Genomic DNA, 14,208 nt, shown 5'->3' on the forward strand with positions numbered 1-14,208 from the left:
TATGGGCTATTAGCCTTTAGTCTGTATGAAATGTCCCAAATAATTCAAATTTGAAGAAGTTTAATATGTGAAGTCTTGTGAACTTTCTCTGAAGAAATACTCATTCTAAATAATATTTGTTATTCCAAGCTGTATCTTACATGGAGAAACAAGTTTCATTGTTCAGAAATTATTGACCCATATAAATTTTGACATTTTTTCTGGGCGTCTTTATACTAATCTTCAGTTCTTTCTACAGATTTTCTTTTGAATTAAAGTTAAAGCTATTTAGTTAGTTTCTGTTTTGTTGATTTTTAAAATTGAAACTTTTTTCAGTTTAAAAAAAACTGAAAAAGTTTTTTATAAAAAAAAACTGAAAAAAAAAGGTTTTTTATGAAAAACAAAATTAAGAAAATGAAACTCACTGAGTTTCTCACAATGACTAGGTAAGAGTTTCATTGTTTTTTATTTAGGATAATTGTATTGCTGAGAAAGTCATCTCTCCCTTGTTGACATTTGACCTTTTTAGTACAGTTGTTGAATCATATATTACTCAGTTATGTGAATATATCATATATGGCATTATGAAGCCTCGCATCATAATGTTTCCACCTTCAAACATCACTGCAGGTATAGTGTGTGATACTTTTTCACTTTTGCCCATGCTGTTCTCACAGGAACTTCCAGAAACTGATAGGTTTTTATTGGCAATCAATTGGGACTCAACTAGTTATCTTGTAATGGTAACAATCCTGATTTATTATAATTTATGGAGAAATTTCTTTGGAGCTTTAGACCACCTGGGTGATACTGGCATATTGCATGTCAATAATCTCTTGAATGTGCTTACTTTGCAAACATTGCAGTGTCAAATGCTTATTTTAAATGAATCAATCAAGTTTATTTGTACAGCATATCTTAGCAAAGTTTTTATGTCATATTAAAACGATCATTTTCGCTGCAGTGGAGATTGCGTGTCAGGTAATTTGAGCCTGAAGGTAAAGGTAAGCACACAACAAAGGGGGAAATGAGAACATGGCACATTTTATTTGCTCTAACTTTTCCATATAATGAAGACAGATGCTCGATCAATTTTGTTTTTATTTTGGTTATAAGGTCCCGGTCTTCACGTTTCAAGTCTGTAAGAGAGAAAGAGAATGATTTATTTCAGATGTCTCAGTTTACAAACTTCAAATTACTGCAGTTACAAGCACTCATGAAATATGCGTCACAGAAAGCTTATTTATGAAACTGCTCTAAATGCAGTCTCCTATGCAGAACAGATCACTGATAGGTCAGTCTGTAAACTCTCTCCAGCCAATTAAAACCCTGAACGTATGAGTCCACGTCAAAGAAAAAACTCCCCATCTATTATGCAAGTCCATATATGGCTGAACTCCTCCCCCTCTTTTCCTTTTTTTCAGATGAGAAAGTTCTGCAGCCTCCACAGAGCAGGAGGCTCTGCGGGTCAGAATATAGTCAAAACCCAAAACGCGCTTATTACTTAGAGAACTATCTTCCTAATTTGCACTTATGTTATAATTATTTCTTCTTTACCATAAATAAACAAATGTGAAGTGAGTGCAGCCGACCTTCTACTCGAAATGAAACCGAGGCCCGCAAGTGTTAATAACCACTGCAGGTCGAATTGCTTGCAAATTCTTTTTTTACTTTTCGCGCATTACACCTGGCGGATCCAGTTCTGCAGTGGCGCACGCTGCGTTTCCAGAAAGTTCATTCAATCGTGTAGCTTTCAAATGACCGGCGGAGAGAACAGGAGGCCTCAAAATCCATCATAATTCAAACCACACAAACAGACTTGACGCAACAAGAAATAGTTGTGATCTGCATGTGGCTATTTTGTTCCTCCAAAGGGGAAAATGGCCCCCATGGCCATCGCATTCCCCACATCTAAATGTTTCTGAAAACCTGAAGCTCAGGCCTCGAGAAATGACGCAAAGATGGAATAATATCCCTCTCTTTGTGATGAGTCACTGAAGTTCTGTTCTATTGACAAAAGATTGTGTATTTAGTTATTTCATTTCCATTTCGGATAAATTAAGTTGTTTTTTTTTTACTGAATTGAATCGAAAAGTGGTTGTACAAAGTAGTAAGTTAATAACTAGTTAATTGTTTCTACGCAACTAAATAAATGTACTGGGATGTTGAGGACCATTTTCAGACTGAGATTATGCTCCTGCAACAAAACAATGTAGCTATTTTAAGGCATTTTGCACATATTTACAAACATAAACAACCCGGCTCCAGAAAATTGCCTTTGTCTTTGTGGCGCAGACTCGAAGAAGACACCTACTTATTGCAATGTGTATAACTTTTTTGTTGTGGTTTTTAAAATTGTGAAAATAAAGTGATTTGAAACGTCAATTGACTGTGGGCCCATCTTTCACAGTCAGACTGTACATTTGAGAAAACTGAGCACAAAAATGACACATGCGTGTCGCTGAAGGACATTTCTTGTTTTTACAACCAGCATAGCTTTTGACGTGACATGATAAAGACGCATTTTATCCAGAAAGCGCTTCGGCACAGAGAAGAAGAGCGCTATCGACCCAACAGTAAAAGCTCCAAACAAACTTATTTATTTGAGCAACAAAAAACAATGGCAGCGCCCCTGCTGGAGGAGGTGAGGAAGTTGCCTCTTTTTGGGACAAGTTTGTCGCAAAAGCCCTTTTATTAAAGATAAACGCAGGAATAGGGTGCGACACTGAAGACTAATTTCTGTTACTGACCTCTGGTGAGTAACAGAGTCTGAAGGCGACTCTGGTAAAATAACATTTTTCATTCGCGTCATGACAATAGGCCTACTACAAGAGCTGCTCTTCCTCTGAGGGCCCGTTATGATAAACAAATCAGCAACAAGACCTTCCCTCACGTCACTCAGAGTCCCAGATATTGTTCAATGAAGTTAGCCGTCTCCACGCGGTTGAAGTCTCGTGCCAGCCACAGCGCGCTGTGCCCCTCGTGGTTGGTCCTCCGGGGGTCCTCGGTGAGGTCCAGGAGAATCCTCACCACCTCCAGGTGGCCCTCCCTCGCGGCCAGATGCAGCGGCAGGTTGCCGATTTCGTCCGCGAGATTCACGTCCGCTCCGTGATTGACCAGCGCGCGCACGGTCTCCACAAAACCCGCGCGCGCGGCGTCGTGAGTCACGGTAAGGTTCAGGACCTGGTCGCGCGCGTTGGGGTCGGCTCCTGCCGCGAGGAGAACCTCGACGAGTTTGGTGCTCCCGAGCATCGCCACCTGGAAACACGAGGAAAATAAGAGATAAGAGGGTCCACGGCAACTGGGCAGAGGTTTAATTTAGAACTGAAGAGGGCGTTGGCGCTGTGATTCAGCGCCCTTACATACTTTAATGATGATGTATGTCAGCTTTCTTCAGTGATAACATAACAGTAAGTTATGTTAATTGATCATTTTGTCTTATGACCATGAGTTGAGGAAACTACGGATTTTAAGTTTTGCACTTAGAAAACTAAAAATAATAAAAAGATTAAAAAAAAGAGTGGGAGCGCAGTGGAAATTGAATCCAGCTTGATTAGCAAACCGCGTTCAGGAATTCCGTTACTTTCTTGGACCCAAGGCTCGTCAGTGAAAATTAAACAACGATAACTGTTTTTTTATGATTTAATTTTAATTTCTATTGACTAAAAGATAGTTCATACATTAAAATGAACGTAAAACGATTCTTGCAGTAAAAGAGAGGACTACTTTCGTTGGCGGAAGGACTCACAATCGAACCTGACAACTTTTCAGACCCACACCTCCAGCATTCTTTCCCCCGTTATTGGAGACAACGCCTGAAAGCAGTATCCTTGTGCAGAAAGGGAGAGGATACTGACTCCTTAGGCATATCTGTAAGTTGGCCCCTCTTGTGCATATGTCCACACTTGAGGTTGCGACAGCATTTTTATGTTGTTAGTTTTTGAAATGTGCCCTCGTTTCATTAGTTTATTTGATATTGTGAAATATCATAACCGTATTCCCCTGGGAATGACTGAATGAATGGGGATATTCATTCATGGGGAGGTCAAGGTGATGCCCTTCTACCCCCATTCCATGAGCTATGACTCAAGTGGAAAAACACAGGCCTCATTTTTGAGGTGAAGTTTAATGATTCTCTACCAGCCACAGAAAGCTGGTAGAGAAAAATTGTAATGTCCACCCCTAAATGAAAAGGGAATGGAAGTCATTGCAAAGTCCCCATCAAGATATAGGAATATAGTGTGTGTAAAAATAGTTTAAAGCTTACTTGTTGAAAAAAAAAATAAAGTGCAAAGTGTCCCCGTGAATCCAGCTCTCATTTCAGCATGCTAAGACTTCACCTCTAACATGAGGCCTGTATTTTTCCACTGAGAAACAACTTCCTACTTTCTCTCCATTTGCACTTCATCTCAAAAAATGTTTTAGCATTTTTTATCAAAAACAAACTAACAAAAATAGCAAAAAGGAATAAAATAATTATCTCTCTCTTTGTTATGACTGAGTTCACAAGTCTGAAAAAAAACCCTGCTAATTAGTTTAGGTTAGACATTTTTAATTTGTAAGATATGATATAGTCAATACGGAATAAATAAAACTCCAGCACACAGTAAAAAAAATGTAGCTTACTTTTGAACATAGAGAGAGAGAAAGCAGGACATTACAGTTAAATCAACACTGCAGTTTCTATTGGAGCTTTTATAAATGGCATGGGGAGTTTCAACAAGAGATTGAGAAACTTCAACTCTTTCAAGAGTTAAAACTATCCTCCCTTGTTAAAATAACTGAAAGAGTTACATTTACACAAATTAAATACTTAGCACAGAGTTGATGTAATACTGCCAATTTTACTAAATAGAAGAAAGTGAACTATTAGCCCAACCTGCAGAGGAGTCCTCTGAAACTCATTCAGTCCATTAACATCAGCTCCAGCTTGCAGTAAATCCAACACCTCTTCCAGCTTCCCACACGCTGAGGCATTACAGAGCAGGTCTGATCGGCGCACCATTCTCCTTAAACAGAGAAAAAATGTCTGTCTTTGTGGTGTGATCAACCTGAGGCCCCTCCTCTCTCCTCTCTCTCCCCTCCTCTCCTTTTCTTCTCCTCCTTCTCTTTCTGCTGCTCTGATCACCTCAAAATGGCATATTATTATTTCTTTTCTTATATAATTTTATGCATCCAAACCTACGTCCATTCTTCACACGTCCTACAATTACAAACTATGAATTGGTGTGATAAACATTTTACTTAATCTCACAGTATACCTAGAAATTTATAGTATTTTAGAACATTAACATAATATTTTTAACATAAAAATAAAAGGCAGAAGGTAACAATGTTTGGTAGTGCACCACTCAGCAATCTATACATGTGAAAAATAAGCCACAACCTTCTAAGTGTTTTTGGTTACAAAAACACTTAGAAGTGTTTAATATAAAAAATTCCCTTCTCACCCACCGCGGTGGTTCTTATCCTCTGAGCTCGGGTCCTCTACCAGAGGCCTGGGAGCTTGAGGGTCCTGCAGTATCTTGGCTGTGCCAAGGACTGCACATTTCTGGACTGAGATGTCTGATGTTGTTCCTGGGATCTGTTGTAGCCACTGCTCCAGTTTGGGGGTTACTGCCCCGAGGGCCCCGATGACCACAGGCACCACTGTGGTCTTCACCTTCCAGGCCCTCTCCAGTTCTTCCCTGAGGCCGGTATTTCTCCAGTTTCTCGTGCTCCTTTTTCCTGATGTTGCAATCACTTGGTATTGCTACATCTACCACAACGGCTTTCCTCTGATTTTTATCCACTACGACAATGTCTGGTTGGTTCGCCATATATATATATAAAAAATTAATTTGTTTCTCCCACATTCATGTGGTCTTAAAATGTCTGCCAAAAGCTGATAGACTCTTCCTGGATACATGTGCAGACAGACATTTGTATTTTTCCTCAAATGCTAAAATCTCTAAAATATGCCTAAGATGAATGCTTTAAATTTATATATATATATATATATATATATATATATATATATATATATATATATATATATTCTTTAGCCTATGTTTTGCTTAACTATAAATTCATGTTCAAATTTTGAAAGCATTGCTCATTTATCTTATGACCCACACCTGTTGGTGATGAATTTACCACACTACAATAAATATGCTCCTTTTTGTATGTGAAAATTAAAAATATAAAATGGCTTCGAAAGAAAATAAAAATACAAACACAACGAAAAAGAGTGTGGAACTTACTTGAATCGCAGCACATGTCTTCCTCTTATTCGGAAACATTAGAGACTTCTTACACGTAGCAAGCCTGTCAGTCAAACATGGGGAAATAATCATAAACTGAATTAAAATCAGAGACTTGACAAAGCAATCCTGCAGCATAGTGTCATTAACAAACGGCTGGTGTCCCATTTCTTAAAACAATCAGCTAGAATAAAGATAACCAGGCGTCATCATGCACGACCAGCAGCCCAGGTTGGATCCAAATATCGCTGAATCATAGAGAAACATGTCGTTTCCAGAGATTACAGCGCGGATGACCACAACCCGACCGAAAGAATTTGCAATATTAATACTTATGGTAAAAATAGAAATACCCTGTGATACAAAATCGGTGTGTTTTAGGTTCAAAGCGAGGAAGACTGGAGCGCTACTTTTTTGTTTGACTTGAAACGTTCAGGCGCTTTGTTTTAAAAACCATGAAGTTGGCCTGATTGGGCGCAGCCTCGCTACAGGACAAAAAGAAGAACAAGACACGGGTTCGCACCATTTTGTCACCCAGCGGAGCGGCTGTTGCTCCGGGGAGGTGTAGTCTACACCCAAGTTCAAACTGGACCACCAATCCTGATGCACTTCAATCATGTGACTTATATTAGCCACACAGCAGCGCCCTCAGCAGGATGCGATTAAATAAAGTCAGTGTATATGTATAATATGCTATGATAGCTGTAAAGGACCACTGAGAGCGCAGAAGTTATTCTCTCTCCTCTCTGTCTTCATCCACGTCACAGGAAAGCGCTGCCGCTTCCCGTCGCCTCTCAACCAGATCGTCTGCCGGCGAACTGTGAAGGAGCGAACCAGCGCAGCAGCCACCCTTTCATCTCCAAACGTGGCGGGTCACGAACTTGATGGGAGAATAAAATCCGGAACACATTTCAAATTCAAACTTTACTGACAAAATGGGCTCTGCCAGTCTAACACTCAGCGTCTAATTCGTTCCTGCAAGTTTGCTTAATTAAAGCATGTTTAGTAATTTGCATATTATTATACATTTTACGACAGTAAAAGCAAAAATAGCCCTGAACAGTAAAGAGCATCCCCGCCCCTCCTCCCGCGCACACCCACACACCCACACACACTTTCTTACTGTTCTGTCTTTCCACAAAATGACTTTCTGCAGCAAGCAGCCCTCTTCTCCACAGTCATCCTTTTTCAAATGAAAGAGCCCCCGACCAACCAGGGTTTTGTCATTTTCTGCAGTTTGTCTTTATATGTTTTTACAAAATGTTTTTTGTTATAAAAGTAGCTTTATTTTGGGGCACACTTTTTTTTTCTTTTTGTGCCATTTTCAATTCAGCTCTTCAGGGCTCCGAATAGGCTGCTTAAAACATGATCAAAGTCAACAGACCAGACTGTGCTTCCTTTCTTTAATTGTGAGAAAAAAGTTAATTTAAGTAATTTTGGGACTTTATCAATGAAGGTCAAGATATAGCCAGTTCCTGAAATGGTTGCAAAAGAATAGTCTGTCCACACAAATGGGGCACTTCTCTCTTTGAATAACGCAGCTGTTAAATTTTTGCTTTAAAATAACCACCAGCTTCATGAATGGGTGACTTCTGTATGATTATGACTCTAAATATTTTCATGTGTGTGTGTGTGTGAGCAGACTATACCAATGAAATTATTTCAGATATGTAATCCTGCATCCACTTTGCTATAGACCCCCTTTGTTTGTTACTCAAAATATTGACCTCCAGTAAGGAGATGACTGGAAAACGCTGTTATCAACAAATGAATCTGCAAGGGTGGCTTAATAAGATCTTGGGATGAAGGTGAAGTAGTTTACTTAGAAAGCTTTGATAATGTGGTAACTGACTAATTAGGCAAGAAGCTCATAACAAAAATGCAACTGAACAAAAGTATGTTCAGTTGCATTTTTTGTCCTTTGTGGAGAGTAAATAAGGAAGCTGTTACTCATCACTTCCAATTTTTTGTTTCGAAATCCAAAGCCTTCAGTTTGTTTCATTTAGATTCAAGTTTGTTTTGTTGATGTTGACATTCAACAGCTTAAAATGAAGAGGACTTCTGATGGACATAATGATCTTCTTCATGAAAAGGATGAGATGCATACATCTAATAAACTATAAAAATGCCTATTTTCAGTGGCCAACGATTGTGTGCAGGTCATCGAATTTAGACCTGACCTTGACAATCCAGTGTCTTAGAGGGTTTCTTACCTCACCTTTACCAAGAGTTTTAATTTTAGAGAGCACAAGATCAAATATTAGCAAACAGGAATGTTGTAATCACCTGCATGTGTTTCTGTTAAAGCTAACAATATGGGTCAGTTCGACTGCACAACTTTGGTGAAATACCCACACATACGCACACATAGCTGTCATTTCTTATAATCTCAGCACAGGAAGGCATTTTCACAATTCATCTTTCCTCTTGAATTCACAAGAAGTGAAGTTTCTCTACTGAAAGCTAAAAGGCTTTTAGCTTTTAGTCAGTGAACCTATTTCTTCCCTAGTGGAATATGTTGCTCTATGTATTTTATTAATGGAAAACATGAAATATTGTCAATGATATTTGGACTCATCAAGTGACAATCGTACCTGATGATGATTCTTTTCTCATTTGTTTATCGTTGCAATAACAACAGACGCATACTGAAAGCTTCAATCTGTGGAGACAACAGAAAATTATGAACACAGTCTTGAGTGGGGAATGGGGTTTCATTGGTTCACCTCCAGTCTTCTGCTTCGCCTTACTGGTCCCGGAGCAAATAGACAGAAACTTTCAGAGGTTGTCCGAGAAAATATAGTCATAATGGCTAAAATGAGCACTACGCTTTTAGATTAAAAATAGCTCACCCTTAAGGGTATAGTCCAATCCTGTCATGAGTCTACAAATCCAAAGCAGGATCTGTTTTAAACTTTCAAAGATGTAAAAAATGAACCTCTCGCTTTAATTTGGAAAACACACATTTACAGTTGTATTTATATATTTTAATCCATGTGTGAATGTCAGAATGTTTCTGACAACAAACTCCACGTCCTGATCTTCACTGAATAGAAGTCTGTAATAGAGGGAAAGAGAGAATAAAAAACTGAATTAGATTATAAAACAAACGTCTACAAACTATATTGTAATGCAGTGAGAAATACATGGGAAACATACGTCACTCATATCATGAACAAAGAAGAACGTTTTTTTTTTTGTTGTTGTTGTTGCTTATTAATCCCTCGGGGAAATCGGATACTGGAGCTGTTTAATGGGAACGACATTGAGATCTCGATCTGACTTTTATTACATTTATTCCCTGCACTGTTTGCGTTTAACAGAAAAGCCCTACGGAGATTAGTTTGTAAAAAAAAAAGTGTTAAATTATCAGACGGGGCGAGGGGATGCGGGAAGCATCTTGCAAACTTTTTAAAAGTTTCATTTAAATAAATATGTTTTAGCGCAACATTTAATATGGAATCACGTTATGCATTTAGATTTATATGAATCTGTTAGCTAGTCACAATCTGCACATGACGCTTTTAGATTAAAAATAGCTCACCCGGAAATGGCGGCCACTTAGATAATCACAGGCTAAGAAATACATATCTTATCTTCCATAATTAATATAATTATATTCTCTTCCAAGTTTCCATTAAGGAAAGAAAAAAAAAACACTTTGCATGCATGTACGAATTTGTGGCGTATTGTTTATATGTACATAAAAGTAATGCAACAAATAAATCGCAGATTTCTGCCCAGGTCCCTCTTGCAAATGAGATCTAGATGTCAATGGGTTTTTTTTTGTTTGTTTGTTTTATTTTACCTGATTAAATAAATGAAAAAAAAAAAGAAAGAAAACATGCCGCTCGCTTTAGTGCATGTCCAGTTCATTACATGCATTAAATTCCTTTGCAGCCAGAAAGCAGCTGCAGGTCCACCGTTCCTTGCAATGTTGGTCACTTTAAGAGTCGGGGGATTAAAAAAAGAGCTGACCACTGGACGCTTCTTAGTTCAGGCCCTCACAGAGAGTTTTGTACTTTTGGCGACCAGCGATACAGACATATTCCACCTCAAGTTTTAATAATCAGTTCTGATTTTTCTGTCATCTGACCTCAACACGGATCAGCGCCACAGGCATACAGTAAGCTTATACGCCATAGTAGGTCAAAAATCATCTTACATTTCCCAAAATAAATTAGTTCAAAACGGATTGCCAGACACGTTGATGCAAAGTTCTTTGTGCTTTGCTGGTTTGCTGCCATGATTCAAACACACACACCTGAGCAACAGCCCCCGACGCTGCACAGGTGTAGGCTAATTAAACCCAGCACGAGCGACTCTGAGCTCAGGTTGCGTTTAACCATCTCCAGGCAGATGTTGCACATTTGCAACAACTTAGCCAGTCTTTGCAAGTAATTTGAGCCTGAAAGGGTTAAAGGCGGCTCAGAAAAGCAGGCTATGACGTTTTCTGACATTTACCCACGGGGCGGATTGAACAGTTCTAACTACTGAAAAAAGTGACAGAAGGCACAGACATGGTAAGTGCGGAAGCCCCAACTGTATCAAATCAAATAACAGAGAGTTGGCCGCTTTAGGGTAAAAACAACAAACAGCTTCCAGTCCAGCGGGGCACAGCCGACTGTGTGGGCGGGCAGGGCCCACCAATGACCGCACATGGCACCGGGCTTGAGTCTGGGTAGGCGTAAAATCACAGTCATCAAGTTTAGACTTGACCTTGAAAATCCAGTTCCTTTGTACCAGAGACAGCCAAACGACAAATCTGAACAAAGAACTGCTGTCGACCATCCATGTTCATTGATCAATAATTTATCAACCCAGATTTTCTCTCACAGCAAATACCACACAATATGTACACACATCACCTAACACAGCGAAACGAGAGACCCATTTTTAAAACTGAGCTTGTGCATAATCCAGTCAACTTCCCAGAAGCAAGTAGGAGGGGGAAGTTGGAAAATGAAAATATCCTGTAAGGACCTTACAGAATCTAAGTTCCACCTATTTAATTTTGACACAGAGGGTTCACACATTGGGTTATTGGCGCAGTGGTGATTAAATGTTGCAGTTTTGCTCTAATCAACAAAGTCCGCAGCCGAGGCCACAATTTACACACAATTGAGATTTTTGTGTTGTTGATTTTTTTTTTTTTGGTTACTTTATCCATTTTTTTAAAATTGATTTTACTGGTTCCTTTATTTTTCCTTTATTCGACTAAACCGCTCTCATCAAAGTGATCTGGACCGAAGTCTTATGTTCAAAGTGTTCAAAGCTTTTCTGTTTCAAATAATGCATCGACTGCGGCGAGACACCGCACTAAGCCGTTAACATGAACAACTTTACAGAACGTTGGTGGATTTTTCCCCCCCAGTTTTTCTTTAAAAATGACTGTTTTTATTGCAAAGTAAAATGAAATTAATTAAAACCTTATTTTTAAAGGATGTTGTCGAGTGGCAGCATCCTAAAACGTTTTGATCCAGGCCTCATGCCATCATGCCAACCCCCATCACTCATTCGGGAACAAGAACAGAGCAGCAGACATACTTTTTCTTCAGCCCTTTAGACGCCTCTACCCCCCTGGAGTCCTGCGACACCACCACAGGGTGTTCGCCTGGACCCTCTGAGGATCGCTGGTGTTATGCAGCTTGGCCACCTGCCAGATGTTCCTCCCTCGTAGTCAAGTGCAGCTGCAGGTTTCCCTTTTGGTCAATGACGTGAACCCACTTATCGATCAGCACGCTATGCAACTCTGGAAAAAGAAAGAGAGAGAGAGAGACCACTGCAAACAGTTCTCTGATTTTACTCGTTTGAGTAAAATTATTATTATTATTTAATTCTAAATCCACCAACGTTCTATTTAACTGTCAGCACAAACTGTTGCATTTGCAGGAAATAAGAAATAGACTAAGCGCTTTCAAATGATGCAGAGAAAACAAAGTCCGTGTTCATTTAGAAACAACGATGCTAATGTTTTAACTCAAGAAGAGTTTAAAAAAAAATCAGTAGGTGGAATAAGCGTGATTTTGAGTCACAGCGGTCATGCATCTTGGTAGTTTTCTGCTTTTGGCTGACCTCATGCCACTCCTCTGAGGAGAATCAGGTGGATCTTTAATTCAACTGAGACCGGAATGGAAAGGCTGTCAGACACGTAGAGATGCTGACTTTTGGAAAACTGCGCAGTGGTTATATTCTCTTCCAGAGGCCGGTTTTGCGTTGGCGGCGTCGTGAGCCACCGTGCGCGTGATTGGGGGGGCAGCCCCTGCCTCGTGTAGCGCCTTAACCAATGCCTTACCACCTGGACACAAAATAAATAAAAATAAATAGAAAAATATTAGAAAGCAGGTCAGTGTTCTTCTTAGGCCTTCAACGAGCCATTGAGGTGCGTTAAACCGGGGTGAGAACTAAAACGCGCAGGATGGCGGCCCTCGAGGACCCACTTTGTTCATATTTTATCTATGCATGTTCATCTGATCTATGATTTCAGTCACTTTGTCATAAAGTCGCAGAGTGTCTGTATTACCACGAACAACAAGAAGTTACTTTAATGCTTCGCAATATAGATTTGGACAAAGCCTAATCATACTTTGTTGGATGAGCTAAGGTGGTGCCATATTTTGCAGTGCATTAATAATTTTTTTTACGACTTTTAAAGTCATACATTTCCCTCCCCCCATACAACTAACATGCTGTGTATTTTAGAATGGATCACTTCAATCGTATTGTATTTTTATCTGTTTTTACAGCGATGACTTCCTGGTTCATTCAGCTGAAGTAACGTTTGTTTTATGGCATGTACATTTCCTATTAACCCTTTATTACATTTGACAAGCTCATCTGCAGCATCGCATGTCTCAAAATAATTCCTTTACATAGTTGCTTAGATGAATCTAAAAAAAATATATTAAATTTAATTCATTTGAATTTAGCAAATTGAAACAAACTGATTTAAAGATATTTATATTTTTTCAAAATGATATAAAAAAATAGGTGTAATGCTGAATAAAAAGAGAAATGTCCCTTATATTGCAGCAGAAACGCAGGACGCAGCGATTCAAGTTTTCAGCAGGCCCCAAGAAGACACACACACACACTTACACACACACATGCACACGCGCACACACGCATATCAACATCATGATATTATAAAAATAATTATCATCATTAAAAATGAACCACACAGTTGGTTTTTGCAAACCCAAACCAAGCTGTACAGAAAAACATTCCCTTTGAGGATCCAAGAACTGCATTAGTAACACGTGTGTTTCTAATTCAGCGTTTTAATAGTGGAACATGGATTTCTGACAGAACACAAAGTTATTCAAATGCGTGATTCGAGCCGAAGAACACAACACAAAAATATTCACACAAGACTTTTTTGGCCTTAAACTGTTTACACTGTAGGTTCGTATAGGTTTTATAGACGCCATACCGCAGCACAAAACAAACAGATTTCACCTCAAATGACCCCTGAACGCAGCACAGGCATCCCTGGCCCATAAACTGGGGAATATTGTGACTATACATTTAAATAGCTAAATGTCAAAGATTATAAACAGGCGAAAGCAAAAAAACAACAACAAACAAACAAAAGAATAATAACAAAACAAAACAACCAGAGGGAAAAAAAGCTGCACGGATCATCAGCCGACATGATGTCATCATTAACCGTCACTTCCCGCTCGTTTTCAAAACAGCAATCACAGTAGAGAGAGCCAGTTTCTTACTAATTGTGCGTGATCATGTGAGATCTGCTGCATCTGAGTCGTAGCGAGGTTTCCTTTCGTTTCCAAAAATGACTCGGGCGGCTCTCAGATGATGCTTTCACATCACCAAGCGGCTGAATATCAAAACGCTGAAGATCCCTCATGTTTGAGATGAAGTGAGCCTCTGTCAAGCGTTTCAGATTGTCAGCAAAAAATAGGCTCAGATGGCCTGATTGGACAGAGAAAATTTAAATAGGAGGAGTCATAACTGAAAACTGCCA

General features: G+C 39.2%; 1 protein-coding gene across 4 annotated transcripts; it reads right to left on the reverse strand.

The window, feature by feature from the left end:
* Positions 1–1,151: 1,151 nt before the first annotated feature.
* Positions 1,152–14,108, reverse strand: cdkn2c (cyclin-dependent kinase inhibitor 2C (p18, inhibits CDK4)). Of its 4 annotated transcripts, none has more exons than XM_055060374.1 (7): positions 13,949–14,108; positions 11,769–11,973; positions 8,816–9,279; positions 6,745–7,101; positions 6,222–6,285; positions 4,859–4,988; positions 1,152–3,237 (listed from the first exon to the last, which is right to left on the reverse strand). In XM_055060374.1, exons 6-7 carry the CDS (start codon positions 4,982–4,984, stop codon positions 2,878–2,880), a joined length of 486 nt encoding a protein of 161 aa, XP_054916349.1. In that variant the 5' UTR covers positions 4,985–4,988; positions 6,222–6,285; positions 6,745–7,101; positions 8,816–9,279; positions 11,769–11,973; positions 13,949–14,108; the 3' UTR covers positions 1,152–2,877. The 4 variants fall into 4 exon arrangements, with proteins under 4 accessions (XP_054916349.1, XP_054916357.1, XP_054916365.1 ...); XM_055060382.1 differs by lacking the exon at positions 13,949–14,108 and having other exon boundaries at positions 8,816–8,883; positions 9,074–9,279; positions 11,769–12,027; XM_055060390.1 differs by lacking the exon at positions 13,949–14,108 and having other exon boundaries at positions 8,816–8,883; positions 11,769–12,027.
* Between the last annotated feature and the right edge of the window lie 100 nt (positions 14,109–14,208).

Source organism: Poeciliopsis prolifica, unplaced genomic scaffold, assembly GCF_027474105.1.
Source record: "Poeciliopsis prolifica strain line A6 unplaced genomic scaffold, Auburn_PproV2 SCAFFOLD002, whole genome shotgun sequence".
NCBI lineage: Eukaryota > Metazoa > Chordata > Actinopteri > Cyprinodontiformes > Poeciliidae > Poeciliopsis > Poeciliopsis prolifica.